This window comes from Strongylocentrotus purpuratus, unplaced genomic scaffold (genome assembly GCF_000002235.5).
Source record: "Strongylocentrotus purpuratus isolate Spur 01 unplaced genomic scaffold, Spur_5.0 spur5_scaffold_5, whole genome shotgun sequence".
Lineage (NCBI taxonomy): Eukaryota > Metazoa > Echinodermata > Echinoidea > Camarodonta > Strongylocentrotidae > Strongylocentrotus > Strongylocentrotus purpuratus.
In genome coordinates, this window is record NW_022145611.1 from 32,669,296 (window position 1) to 32,683,782 (window position 14,487).

At 36.4% G+C, this 14,487-nt stretch overlaps 1 protein-coding gene across 1 annotated transcript; it reads right to left on the reverse strand.

The window, feature by feature from the left end:
* Positions 1-392: 392 nt before the first annotated feature.
* On the reverse strand, positions 393-14,057 carry LOC115929461. The gene is made up of 9 exons (XM_030998407.1): positions 13,859-14,057; positions 12,103-12,255; positions 10,343-10,506; positions 9,166-9,296; positions 8,065-8,158; positions 6,808-7,149; positions 6,052-6,226; positions 4,407-4,540; positions 393-3,546 (listed from the first exon to the last, which is right to left on the reverse strand). The coding sequence occupies exons 1-9, from the start codon at positions 13,950-13,952 to the stop codon at positions 3,223-3,225; spliced, it is 1,611 nt and encodes a 536-aa protein (XP_030854267.1). The 5' UTR covers positions 13,953-14,057; the 3' UTR covers positions 393-3,222.
* Between the last annotated feature and the right edge of the window lie 430 nt (positions 14,058-14,487).

Below are 14,487 nucleotides of genomic sequence, written 5' to 3' on the forward strand. Positions count from 1 at the left end.
ATTCTTTTACAGCTTTCTGTTTACAAACATATTCCATTTTACATCGTGCACTATGCAAATTGCAAAACCGAAGCCAATGGTCTGTGCTCGCAGACTAATTATAGTAAGGCTTTTTAATGTCTTATGCTAGGAAGCAGCCTTCAAGAACAATAGCAAAACTAACAAATCTCATCCAGCAGTTTTGTTTAACAAGATTTTTTTTTACCACAGGCCTGCAACCATTGAGATTCAGGATGATTTAATTATTTCAGGGGATTTTTATCTCCTTCACTGCTTGTAAAGGGTTAAACAAATGTTTCAAAAACATTAAAAAAACACTATAAATTCCACATTCATTCTAATATAGGTGAACATTCTTTTACAGCTTTCTGTTTACAAACATGTATTTCCCATTTTACTCCTGGGAGAAAAAATCAAAAAGTAAAATTATGCATTTCTATATCAACTAATTCGCTGCTCGTTTTTCCAACAGGATATAAACAACAACAACAAAAATCAGTCCATGCACTTCTAGTTCACTGGCTTTCATGCACAAACATCATAGAATTGTTTTTCTTGTAAGAAAAAAAAAGAAAATATACAACAGCTATTTGACTTCAATTTGGTTTCGAATTAACCAATTTAAAGATGTTAACAATTAAGAGTCCAAAATATTATTGATCAAAATTATTTTTAAAACCAATTGATACCACTAAGCAAAACCAGACATTAGCTTGAAAGCTTTAAATTACTTAAAAAGTACATGCCTTGGTGCTACATACTTCCTCGAGTCTGTCTTCGACAAAGTTGTCATCAAATCTAGTGGTTTGTAGTCAACAAGTTCCTTTTGATTCTTCACTACATGACAACGTGGAAAACTAAATTCTACTGCATAGGCATGATAGTGTGAATTGTAATACACTGTATCTAATTGGACAAGTACAAAAAATACAGTGCTATTGTGTACAATGATATGCTCTATTTGACCAAACAGAGGAAGCTCGCTAACATCATGGCAGACCAGAAGTGACAACTGATAATGTGTTCCATGTACTTTAACCCAGTTGGCATCAAATAATTCAGTAGAAAGATCCTCTACTTGGATTTGCTCTTGCACAATCTGTCCAATATTTTCATCTAAATCTGACAAAAGTAGTGAACTACCTGGCCCAACCTCCAGATATTCCAAAGGATGGTTTGACTGAAGATGGAACGTTAGTGCTGTCTGATGTTTTTTGGCAAGTGATTTACAAATGTTTTTGTAATTACGCACAGATTCTGCAACACGGCCAAAATAGTGATGTTTCGCTTCGTACCTCATACACCATACATGTATGAGTGGCCCAACTTCTCTCAAACACGTTGGATAATGCACCATAAAGTGGTGTTTTGGCAACAACCTTCTGTCAGGAAAGGTTTTCTGGAAATGTGTGTGATGTTCTTCAGTAAGAATAGACAATTGGGCTATCAAGCCTGCTGTCAATTGAGGAGCAAAAATAATGTCCATACAATCTAGTAATCTAAGTAGCAATTCCCAGTAGACATTTCCTTCTTCAATGTCTTGAGCAATTATGAATGGCAGATTTCGAATCAAGCACCATGCTTGCATAGCCTTCTGTCCAACATCATTCCTAGCTGACCTAAGTTTAATAAAGGATGGTTTGTTCTTGTTATCTGTACGGTTTAAGCAATGGCTGGCGACTCTCTGATTCAGTTCATCTTGGGACAAGAGGGGCGGTTGCCTTTCATATATGAAATACTCTAGAACAAGTTTCAGCTCATACTGAACTATGCCTTCCAAAAGATCATGCATTATATCTAGTGAAAAGTTTGCCAAGACATGAAAGTAAATACAATCATTCAATACAGTCTTTTGTTTCACTCCAAACACATGTGACTGGGTAGTTTGAGCTTCAGCTTCTTCTAAATGTTGCTCATAAGTCTGCCTGGTGCGCATATCCATTGAAACCTCTTTGAATTTGTTCTGTGCCTCTTCCTTACTTGTAACACATAATCGACAGTAATAATGAGCAGAAAAGCTCTCTACAAATCCCAGTAGGGAATTAGCACCAAGATTATCAGCACTTATTTGAGTAATGGTCCCCTTCTTCACAATTCCATTAGGGAGAGCAATGCCAACTGTTGACAGGATATTAATGTCTTTTACAATGTGCTTGAGAATAGCATTAAATCCATATTTCTTGGCATCTTCAGCATACCATAGAGCTATAAGATTGATATTGGAAAGATTGGAATTATACTTTGGTGGCAGATTTTTCAAAATGAAATATAAAGCACCTATCTTGTGAATTTTTGTTTTTGAACCAATGGGGTTCACAGTCTCGAAATCATCATAAAAACAGTGAATTTGGAGGGCATTCTCATCTTCATGGAAAAGAGGGGTTTTCTCAAATTGTGAACCATCACAATAATCTCTCATTACACCATCTGTGCTCTTATGGTCATGAGTAGCAAAATGCAATATATCTTTATTGCTTAAAAGCTGCTTCAAAGAATCTAAAATGGGAACGTAAACAAATGTATCTTCAATAGCAATCTGTTCATACTGCTTAGTTCTTTTATTGAGACGACTATCATATCGGATGCCTAACTTGATTTCTTGTGGTTCAACAAGTCCAATTGATTCACAATACTTTGTCCGCTTATATTCTGAATTCAAATTTTCAAAGGGCTTTTCAAGCATAGCAAAATGTGTTTGAATCTCCTTATAAGCCTCGGATTCTATAGGCAGCTTATGTTTTAAGAAAGCAGCTGTAACGGCTGCCGATGCACTTTTTACTACATCACCTACAATCGCACTGGTTGTTTCTACTACATCATTTACAACTTTTCCAGAGTTTGCACTATTTGCTGAAAATTTTGAAATTACATTTACACACTGCCTGTTCAAGGTATCTACAGATAAAATGTCATCTTCATATACATCCTGATCTTCAACAATCTCATCATTATTAATATTGTATTCTTGAAGACTTTCAAGACTTTCTTCAGGAAAGTCACTCACTTTATCATTTTCATTAGACTGCTCTTTATTATCTGGAAAATCGGTTTTAAGGTGAGTCTGCAAATGTCCCCGAAATCCTCGAAAAGTATGAAATGTTCTCGCACAAGCTCCCTGCCCACAGGTCAATACTTCTTTACCATCTTCAATAACTCCATGTTTCAATCTCAAATGTTGAACCAATTTGGGTATTGCAAACTGTTTGTGGCATTTGAAGCAAATCATGGTGCTAACAATTTCGATCTAATTTCACGTACTCTTGGTGTTTCCCGGGACACTCCGATATCGATTTCAAAAATGGCAGTCTGGACAAAAGTCCAGAACTGCCGCAGAGACAAGCAGTACTGCAGGCCAAAGACAAAGTGGGTCTTGAAGAGTAAATCTACTGCTGCTTCGACCGTGCGTGCCGAACATGGAATGGCCTTGTGATCCACAATGATCATGTAGTTGGTGATTCGGGCCTTGGAATTGCCAATTGCCAGAAGGAACGGTTGACTCTTGGTCTCTTTTGTGTTGTCGAGGAATGCTTGAATACTCCCTCCTGTCTGTGTTGAAAACAAATTATTTGTATAGAATGTAACTAGCACTCAACGCATTTCAATACTCAACGCATTTCAATGAACAACATATTTCGATCAACATTTTTAAAAGACAGCCTTACATGTAGTACTGGGGGAAATTGTGTTTTTACAAAAGGGTTATTGGACAATAATGTAGGACATAAAACCAAATCAAATTTACATCAAAGAAAAGAATTGGAATTGGTCCATCAAATGATATAACATCAAAATATCAGATGATATTTTTTGTAATGAAATACAATTTTTCTTACCCTGTAGAGGGGTAAAAATGCAAGTACTTTCAAAGCTTGTTTTATGTATATGATTAAAAAGGGTCTTTCTAATGTGGTCAAGACATTTCAACTTCCACAAAAGGAGTACGAAAAATAAAGATACTGCAATTTCTGCACTATTATTAACTTGCAGCAAATTTGTGGCATGAAATATTCCTTTTCATTTATTGATTCTCCATGTAGGGCTGTGAAAATCAAAGGCAACATGCCTGATATATCACACAAGTTGTTACTATGTTTTCATACACAACATGTTCCTAGTATTTGTTTGCAAATCTTGATGTCTACTGTTCTAGTTTATTTTACTCCGACCAATTTCAAGGCGGGTGAAGTTTTTGAATAGGCCTAAATTTCTCGAGCACCTTCTCTGTCCAAATCAGTCTAAGCCTCTTCATGTAAGAGATCATAAACCAATATAATTGTTCTCTTTGAACACACATCACGATGCTTTCTGAAACTTTTTTTTTAATGCAGCAAGAATGTGTTTTATGTGACAGGGTATTACCGGTACTTAATATTTACAGTTCTCTTTCGTAATGAAAAGCTAAATACCTTCTGAAATTGAATAACCCTCGAGAGAGCTGAAGAAATGGACACTTTTGCTGACGCAGCTTTGGACTTCCCTTGGCTTGCAGGAGGCAATAGGCACAAGAGGAGGAGGATAGCAGATGTGCTGGAATTCCATCCTGTGCATTACAAAATGAAAATGGTTATTATTAAACAGGCTTACATGTTGATCAAGGTGAAAAATAGAAGTTAAATGTACCAAAATAATTACAAACTGACCTGCTAAAATTTGAATCAAAATAGCCTGTAACAAGAAACTATTATAAGAAATAAGTATATAGTCGAGGACTTATCAATATTATAGCCAAAGCATGCAAAGTGGCTGTTAATGCAGTTTAGGGGTACTAAACCAAAAATCCAATTGATGCCAGCTTGGCACCCTTGGAGAAATTTTACTGACACTTATAGCAACGCCTTCTTCTTCTTTCTTATGAGAATTTATACAAAGGGGGATGGGAAAAAAGAAATCAATAGGAAAATAATAAACGGGATATTTATGCATGGGAGAAGGCAACATTCATGGCAAAGCACCTAACCTAGATTGTTCTCTGTTGACACATATATAACAAACTCTTTAGTAGCATAAGTTCATGTTTTTTTTTTTACAATTTTTTTCTTGTTCTACTGAATTTAACATGCTTCTACCCAATTTGACATCCTTTTCATGATTAAATCACAAAAATTGCATCAATACTGGAATCAAATGTTGCAATTAACAATTTATCAAATATGTCCCCTATGGGCCACCATATTTTTCAAAGTTAACTAATGAAGAAAAACAAAAATATCATGATTTTCTGAATTCTAAAGCATTTATCTTCAAATAAAGACAGAGTAAACACAAGCAAGCTGCTAATATGTAAATGCAGGGTCCTGTGGGGTCGATTCAAGTTCATATTATAAGATAATAAGCCATGCATATCATATCTGAGGAAGAAAAATAACAAAGTGAACATATAAACATGATGCTTTGTTTCAAAACAGAAGCTCATTCTATTTCAAAAGTAATGATTGGCAATGTGATAATCCTTATAAAGATTCCACAATGGGCCATGCAACAAACTTTTTTCTTCATAATTATATAAATTTCTTCTTCATAATTATATAATTAATATAATAAAAGAATTATGGAGAGCATGTTCCAACTACAAATAACTTTGCCAAGTGGGCATGTAATGTAATTTTTTGTAATTCTCATTGCAACAAGAGTCCACATTATTTGAGATGCCCAATAACCCTACTGTATCCCAGCCTTCCAGATAAATATAATTTGTTGGAGGAGTTGACAAAAAAAAGGGGGGGGGGAATTGTTTTAATTGGGATGGGTCATTTTTTGTGATTTCAGCATACTTGTCCCTTAATATACATTTTTAATGAGACTGCAAGCTCTTTGGTGGAATTCTCAATGGTGGTTTAAGACCAAGGTCTAAACTTGGTTCAAAACCATGGATTGGATTAGATTTGCATGTATTCTAAAACTTGTCCAATGAACATGCTTGTGTGAAGCACATATATGCTCAAATTTAAACTAACCTATCAATGGTTTATCCATGGTCTCAAATAAACCACCATCAAGAATTCCACCCTTTATGACATCGGAGGGTGCATTCAAGGGAATGTGCAAAAATACCTTCTTTATTTTGATCAGAACTGTCATAAGATGACAGAAGCTCCATCACTGTCAAGTTTCCTTTCTGCTTCAGAAGTTGTCTTGCAAGTGTAACAACCTTGGGCTTCAACTCGGGCCATTTGGTCAGGAAACGCGAGTGATTTTCAGGAAAAAGTTTCCGAAAATCTACCTCAATCTGCAAGAATACATGTAAAAGGAAAACGGGGAAAAGAGAGAAAAAATAAACTATGCATAATTTTACAGTACAGATACCCCAGTTAGACTAAATCAGCAATATAATAAGGTACCGTCAAAGCTCAGACCCCCATATATACACACCCCAGATCCAGGAAAAGGGGATTCTTCAAATATTTATCTGAATAGCAACCACTAAGAAGTACTTTTGAAGGTCTCTCTACACAAAATCCATACATGAATGAAACTTGCTGGACCTTTGAAATAGATTAGATTTGCTAGATATCACTCATGTTGATGCTCACTGTCCAAAGGTACATGACAACCAGTAATGATGATTGTTCACCAACAGACAGTCACATGCGGTAAATACAGATACAGATTGAAGGATAAAACTGGCAGAATCTTCGGACTGATATTTTCAAAATCTCAAACATATATAATAAAACAGAGAAATATGAATTTGATGCCTCAGTGCCAAGTAATAATTCTGATGCTTTAATTCCCATACACATAATTTTGTTGCCTTAGGCCTGAGAGGCTAAATCAAGAATTAGGAGTAAATTTTTTTGTAACACTTACCAAACCTGGAACAGTTTCAAAAGGAAACTGTTCCAAAATATCCGATGTGGAGCGTCCGTCCCTGACCATATGCTGTCTAACAGGAAAAGTGGATTTCATCTTTTCAACAACCAGGGTAGAATCACGTTCTAATGTTGGACAGTGTCGTAACCAGTTGAGGTCTTCATCATAGGTGCAGCCTGGAGCAGATTCTTGGTCACCTTCTCGGACCTTCCCAGGACCACCATCTCTGCTTGATGGCTTGGGTAATGGGTTGGATGTCTTCTCCTCTGTTGTGCGGTTAACATTTTTTATTCTAGCAGCCAGGAATCCCGTGTTACTTCTTGCATCAAAATAAGCTTCCTAAAGTGAAAGAACGAGATGAATCTTTGACCGCGTGGTTGAAAATGTATGTATAAGCTTTTTGTTGATAATATTAACCTTGAAATGATGCACAAAATGATGTGATGAGAAATTGTAGTTTTCAAAGAAATTTTAGCAAAGTAGCATTAGTGTCATATAATGCAAGCATCTTGACTTTGATACAAGGAAGCAGCCATCACTCTGCCCCACTTCAAGAAAAAAAGAGTTTTGAGTGGTTGTGAAGGAGAGTAGAATGGTATCATACATTTCTTATTGGATATTGTGCCAAAGATGGTGGAGTGTGACCTACACAAGATAAAATTTAAAAAAAAAAATTCTTCTCAGAATATAATTTAGAGAGATTTTGAGGGTATTTTTATCTTATCAGAGTATCATAAGTTTTCTTTTGATTAATGGAATGCAATACCTTCTTATCAGAGAGGACCATGCAGGGCCCATATTCAATTAAATACTTCAGTCAGAAAAATAAATATTTTTTCTTAGATTTTTGCTCGGATAAAATACTTTGCAGATTTTGGTATTCAATTCATAAATTTGGCTAAGTATTTTACTTTAAATTTAAGACACCTCTAGAGGAGACTTAAGCCAAAGCATTTACAAATTTAACTGGTAGATGAAGGCTTACATGTATGTGCGCAGTCACTCTCAGCTGCGGAGAATTATGAAGTAGCGCATTTTTGGTGCAATGTGTTGATTGCGCATCATTTGGTCACAAAATCGTGATGTCACAATGCCTCTCAATAAGTATTTTACTTAAATTTTGACTTACTAAAGTAAAATGCTAAGAACTGAATTGAATACAAAATAAGTAAATACCTTAGCCAAAATACTTAGTAAAAAAACTTACTTAGTCAAAGTATTTATTTGAATATGGGCCCAGATTATAATACTTACATGACCTGTGCTAGTAAACGGATCCTTGAGTCTTGGAAACAGATTCACTATCCCCATGGCATATTTGGTTTTCATAGCTGCTTTTGGATGTTTGCTGTGAAATAAGAAAGCACATCTCCTGTATGAGAATTACAGTCATATGGACTCATGACTGGCTCTATTAAAACAGAACTTAGTATGTTGATAACAAGTAGCATACCCCTAGTGGTCTCGTCTGCATCATATAATTTGCTATAGTTTAGTATTTTTTTATTACTTTAAAATCTCAAAATATCACATGGTTAGTTCATAATACATTTATAAAGTGAGGCCTCATGACGATGAGGCCGCTAACATCTACGGCATTAATCTATTTTAACGTAATGACCCAAAAATGTCACTCACAAGACTGGTAATACCTGATAACCATCATGTGCAAATCACATTTAAAACTAGATGAATCTTCGACCACGCACGGTCAAAATTTAAGCCTCTGCCATCATGCGATCAGAAAGATATTATTGCTTGTTCCATGCCATTGGAAATCCGAAACATTTTGGGTGATTTTACAAATTTTGGGCACTATGAACTTTGACCCCGTGAACCCAAAATCTTCTTCCTCCCATGCTAATACATAATTGAGCTAGGTTTGAAAGAAATTAGTTCAATTTGTCTGAAGTTATAGCAATATCGAGCTTTTTTCGGGTAATTTTTTACAATTTTTGTTTGGCCCTGTGACCTTTGCCCTTTGACCCCCTAAACCCCAAATCTAATCAGTTCATCCTCACATGTATATAAATACTTGTGTCAAGTTTGGTAAAAATCCGTCCAGTAGTTCTGAAGTTATCGTGGTAACAAGTTTCCGACGGACGGACGCACGGACGGACACACGGACGCACGGACGGAAGGACGGACGGACAACCCCGAAAACATAATGCCTCCGGCACCACCTGACGGTGGCGGAGGCATAAAAAATGAATATTTTGAAAAATGATTTTGAAGAGACAACAAATTCCTTTAAAGTTGACCATGTTACCTCAGTTTCTTTTCACATAATTGGTAGTACCTGATAATTATTATGTGCATTTACACAATCATAAAAGAAAATTTGCTGGCACTTACCCATAGTGTTCTTGCATGTGGGCTACCAAAAGGTTAATCATCTGCCGTCTAGTTTTATCTTGAAGTGCTCCAGTCAATTCATACTCTCGGAGAATGGCATCACCTCTGTGCCGCAAAATTTCTTGTACAAACTGCAAACAGGTAAATCATCCCATTAAGTCATAAATAAACATATTGAGTTTATAATGCACTTTCAGGCACTTTAATTCATACTGACCTTTCTAAGGGCACGAAATTTTATGAATGACTATGAATTTATATAGGTACATTATGATATTAAAATTGATATATGGCCAATAATCATAAATTCTAAATAATAATATATTTATTTATAGAGCTTGAAATAGTTTAAATATTGTTAAATACACACTCCCACAAACACCCCAAACACACATATGCACACACGCACATACACACACACGAGGGGACACATGAGGCTACAGGTAAATTTGTGTTTATTGTAATGCGAGTTCCTTCTACTTAATATAGACATGCAAGCCCAATGCCATGGGGAGACCGTCTAAAGTGCCCTGAACAGTGTTCATTACTTTCATATCCACAAACAATACAGCAGGAAACTATTCTATGTTTGGGATCATCATGAACACTACAATAAAGGTTATGTAACAATCGATGCATCTCATCTTCAACTTTTTAATTTTGATATTAGTCCTTTTCCTTGATACCCTCAGAGGTCTATATGGAACCAGATCATGAGATGTATTATTCGATGATTATTTACCTCATTTCTCTTTCCCATTTCTAAAACATTTCATAAAATTTGGCAATTCAATTTAAACCTCTAGACATAATATCATTTGTTTGAAATCATACCACCCATTGGAAGAAAATGAAACTGTAAAAGTTTATGGAAAACTTATGACAGATGACGAAGCAAAAAAGATGGCCAATATCTTACAGGAGTCGTCAGCTTAGATGTACCAAAAAAGAAATCAAATTAGTTGCCTAATGTTAACCTATACCATTACAAAAACCTTACTACAGGAAATATTAATTTACAATGTTAGTTCTAACTACACTAGATGTATTTTTTTTCTCCCAATATCATTTTCAATTTTAAATAATATGAAATCCGTATAGGTGATGAGTCCCTTATATTATGTTGATTATGATAGCTGAGATTGAAATGAAGCAAACAATTTTTTCTTAACCTTACCTCACAAGAGTTGTCAGTGATTGCACCTGATTCACTGAGGGCATTTAATCGTGGCCTCTTTCTACTGGAGCAAAAACTTGAATCAGATTCTGAGCTACTCAGGGAAGAGGAGCTGGTATCCACCTTGATAGTGTCTGCACTTGTGATGCTATGTACATCTGAACCTTTAATAAAGAAAAAAAGATATAAAGCCATGAGCACTGTTAAAAAACAATGAATACTGGCATCTTAAACTTTGGTAGAATTGAATACAGTTGGGCCTCCTTTATCCCCACACTTGGGATCAGCACTAACATGCATAAGGGAATCCTATATTCAAAACATGCAGTTGCCGAGTTTGAATGAATGCATGTTTCTGATCATGAAAAATTGAATTGAATGTGTAATAACAATGTTGGGAATAATGTATATAAGTAACCCAAATAGTTTGCGATATTACGAGTATGCTTGAAATCTTTGTTGGTTCCGCTAATTATTTGAGTAAAATAGGCAAATTCTCAAGTGATCTGGATAAAGGAGACTGGATAAGGGAGGTCCAACTGCATATAAATTTCTATTAGTCTAAAACCATCAGAAACCAGCTAAGTTATATTGGTCTGACACATTTGTTAATTTTATAATACTTGAGCATTTTTTAATGGACAATTTGTTAATTGATGCATTCATTCATGTCTAAGTGAATTATAATACTAGCATTTAGAAATGTTCAATTACTTTTCCATTGGACTGTTCCCAATGAAACCAATAGGTCTGTCCAATATAATCCAACAGAATTCTTTCATGATGGTTTTCTATAAGTATAAGACTAACAGAAAGAAATTGTTGGATTCCTATTATTGGATCAGCAAAAATTTTCTGATGGATTTCTAATGGACCAACAGAAGTATGTGTTGGATTTCTATTGGAGCAATATAACCTTTCTGCTGGTTTCTATGGGTCCTTTATTTCCCTTTCCCTATTGAAACCATTAAACTTATTGGTTTCTATGGGTCCAATAGCCCTCACCTCGTGCTATCACACAAAGCAAACAGAATCAAAATCAGATGAGAAATGGCATAGGAGTGGCCTTTTGTAGGATTTTGAAGCAAAAGGTCAAAGATCATACACAGACACGCACAGAAACACACAAGTATGGCGCCCGTTTCACAGTCCCCTCCTCAAATTTGTTCGGTGGGGTCACAATTTAAATTAAAGACATTTTTTTTTTAAATGCAAGTTTGCATTGTTAAAAAATTCAATTTGTAAGAATCTGTAATTTTTATAATCTTTAGACTTCGAATTTAGATCATTGACCGCCCACAAATCACGGCTCTTGTGGCAAGGTTACGTCATCAAAAAAGGGTAGGTTTTTTTTTCCTCCACCAAGTTTTGAGACCTGTGCCTGTAATTTGAACTGCACATTCATTTATTGCTTATGAAAAGCAAAATGTTAATTCCCTAGACTCTATACAGCATACAAGCCTACACTGTACCTGCTACCAGACGAACGCTGACTCATTTTAACATGCATGCACATACAATGATCAGTGGCGGATCCAGCAGGGGGCGCACCCGGCATGTGCCCCCTCTATATTTTGAGAATTACCTCGTGAACATACACATTACTAAGGTTAAATTGTGATCTGCGCCCCCTCTTTATTTTTAATATGCTCTTTGCACCCCTCTAACTCTATTTTAAAATCCTGAATCCGCTACTGATGATATCACATTTAGCAGGGATTTGCAATTTTGTATTATAATGCACTTTATCCAAAACTTACCAGACCATTCTTCATCTTCTTTTAGCACCATGAGGCTGACTGTGGGATTGCTGGTCACCACATCTCCTAGTACGTCATCGTCTATACCAAACCCTTCTTGTTCATCCACAAGTACGAGATCTTCCCCATCCCTTATGTGGAATTTTCTTCTGACTGTAGGAGAGATTAAATAAATGAGAATAAATATCACAGTGCACTTTTCAGTTTCTTACAGATTGATGGCTCAGTCATAATAAACGAATGCTGCAAAAACTGCTGCTACAAGCCCAACTGTGCTATAGTATACAAATAACGCACGTCCCAGAGTGCAATAGCGGTGAATGCAGTACGCGCGAGGTTTCTTTATATTGGTGCCGCTCTGTGCAACAAGCCGCTTGCGGCGAGTTGACAGTGCGAACCATCTGAAGAAACCGAGCGAACACTGCATTTACGTTTCGCACAACAGGGTCAAGTGCGTTATTTGTTTTATAAAATAGCGACACAAACAGCAACAAACAAAAGTTTAGATCTTAAGTATACGAGAGTTCGATCTAGATCTAGAGTTATGTTGGTTCTAGAAATAAAATGAGGGTCTAAGACCTTGCAGGCTTACCAAAAAGTCTACAGGATTCATTGTTTGATTAAAAATAAAATGCATAGGGTGTCTAGAGACGAGTCTACATCAGACAGCTGAAATTCCTGGCTTCATTATAAAATCCAAAAGTCAAAACGGGTCTAAATCCAAGGCAAAAGTAAAACAAAAATTTGCTTTCTAATAATACCCCGCTCTAGCTAGAGCTAACGCGTACGCTGCGCTGGGGATCATGGTGGATCTTGGAGCGTACAATATTAGCTACGCGTAGCCTATAGCCTACAATGCACTCGAGGGAGCGTACTACTACTAGTACTACGCGTACGCGCGCGCACTGGATCCCCATGGTCACGCGTACGCACCGTGCAATATAACTTTTTACTGCGCTTTTTCTGCACTCATTTCTGCAAAATCGTGCTTGCATCAAAAATTTGTCAATGCCATGTGACGCGTATTGACCAATCACGATGCTTAAAATACTAGGCTAGATCTAGAGCCATTTTATAATACACCCTAAAACTGTTAAATGGGACATCAAGCTCAACCGGGGGTGGAGTTTGGACTGTTGTGTGCGCTACAAATAGTCTAGATCTAGATCTAGATCTAGAGATTGAATTTCCATGTTTATTATTTTTGCATTTTTTTTATTACATGAATGGGGTAGATCTAGTCTAGATCTAACGTTAGATCTAGATCTAGATATCTAGGCCTAATGTCAATGCAGATCTAACGTTAGAACTCTAGATCTAACTGTTAGGCCTAGAAATCTAGAGTCTAGATCTAGTCTAGACTTCTAGATCTAGATCTAGATCTAGCCTAGACCTGATGATATTTTTGCAAAAACCCAGGATTAGGCCCTAGACTAGGTCTAGATCTACTGATTTTTCCTTTACATTTTGAAACAAATATGTATTAAATAACAATATATAGACCTAGATCTATCATGAATGTTTGCCCTTTGGAGTATTTATCAATGATAATTTTTCAGAAATCCATAAAATATTAAATGGCATCATGCTGACCGGATACCCAACCCGGCCGGACAGCCAAGGCATAGTAGGCCTAGACCTCTAGGCCTGGGCTACCCAACGACAGGCGCGGCTAGCGCCAGCTGACGAACACGTAATACTATAGGCTAGATAGATCTATAAAAGTTTATAACAAACAAGAACCATGTACACTTACTGAGTTCAAAGAATCCTACTGTGTCTTCTGGATCTATAGGCAGGTATTTTCTAATACTTCGATCCGCTGAACAGACCCTGACGCTTAATGGCATGGTTGCATGCACTTCGATCACTTCACATCTAGAATCTAGGCCTAATTTGAAGAATTACTACTCCAGAATCAAGACTTCAAGTCAGTGCCAGTGAAATTCTCTAGCCAATGCTCTCGTCTAGCTGTGCGCGCGCAGCTGCAGAGGCGCATATCGGATCATATGACAACTTTCGTCCAATGATTTTCGTCGAATTCTCTAGCTTATGCGCATGTGCGATTTTATAACACCAAATATGACACCATCAGCCTGTAATTGAATATTTTCACACCGTTGGTGTTATTTTTCGCCAATCGGACATGAAATGAACACCAAGGGTGTTGATATTTTTCTATTCCATGCTGGTGTTGAATATTTAACACCCTGGTTTTTGCAGTGTAATATACACATTTATCTCAAATGTTGAAAGAGCTTCTTCAGGTTGCAAAAGTTATTGCAATTTGTCATTTCCATATATTCAACTGACATAAAGTAATGTAATAAAAAGGAAGCTCTATTTTGTTAAAGAGATGCATCACAGTATTTCATCAAGGAACCA

Bases quoted from the DNA above. Each gene is read 5' to 3' on its own strand.
- LOC115929461 (XM_030998407.1), bottom strand. From the start codon at position 13,952: ATGCCATTAAGCGTCAGGGTCTGTTCAGCGGATCGAAGTATTAGAAAA. The intron at 8,159-9,165 runs GTAAGTGCCAGC...CTTATTTCACAG, and splicing joins CACATGCAAGAACACTATGG to CAAACATCCAAAAGCAGCTA. The intron at 7,150-8,064 runs GTAAGTATTATA...CTTTCACTTTAG, and splicing joins CGTTTACTAGCACAGGTCAT to GAAGCTTATTTTGATGCAAG.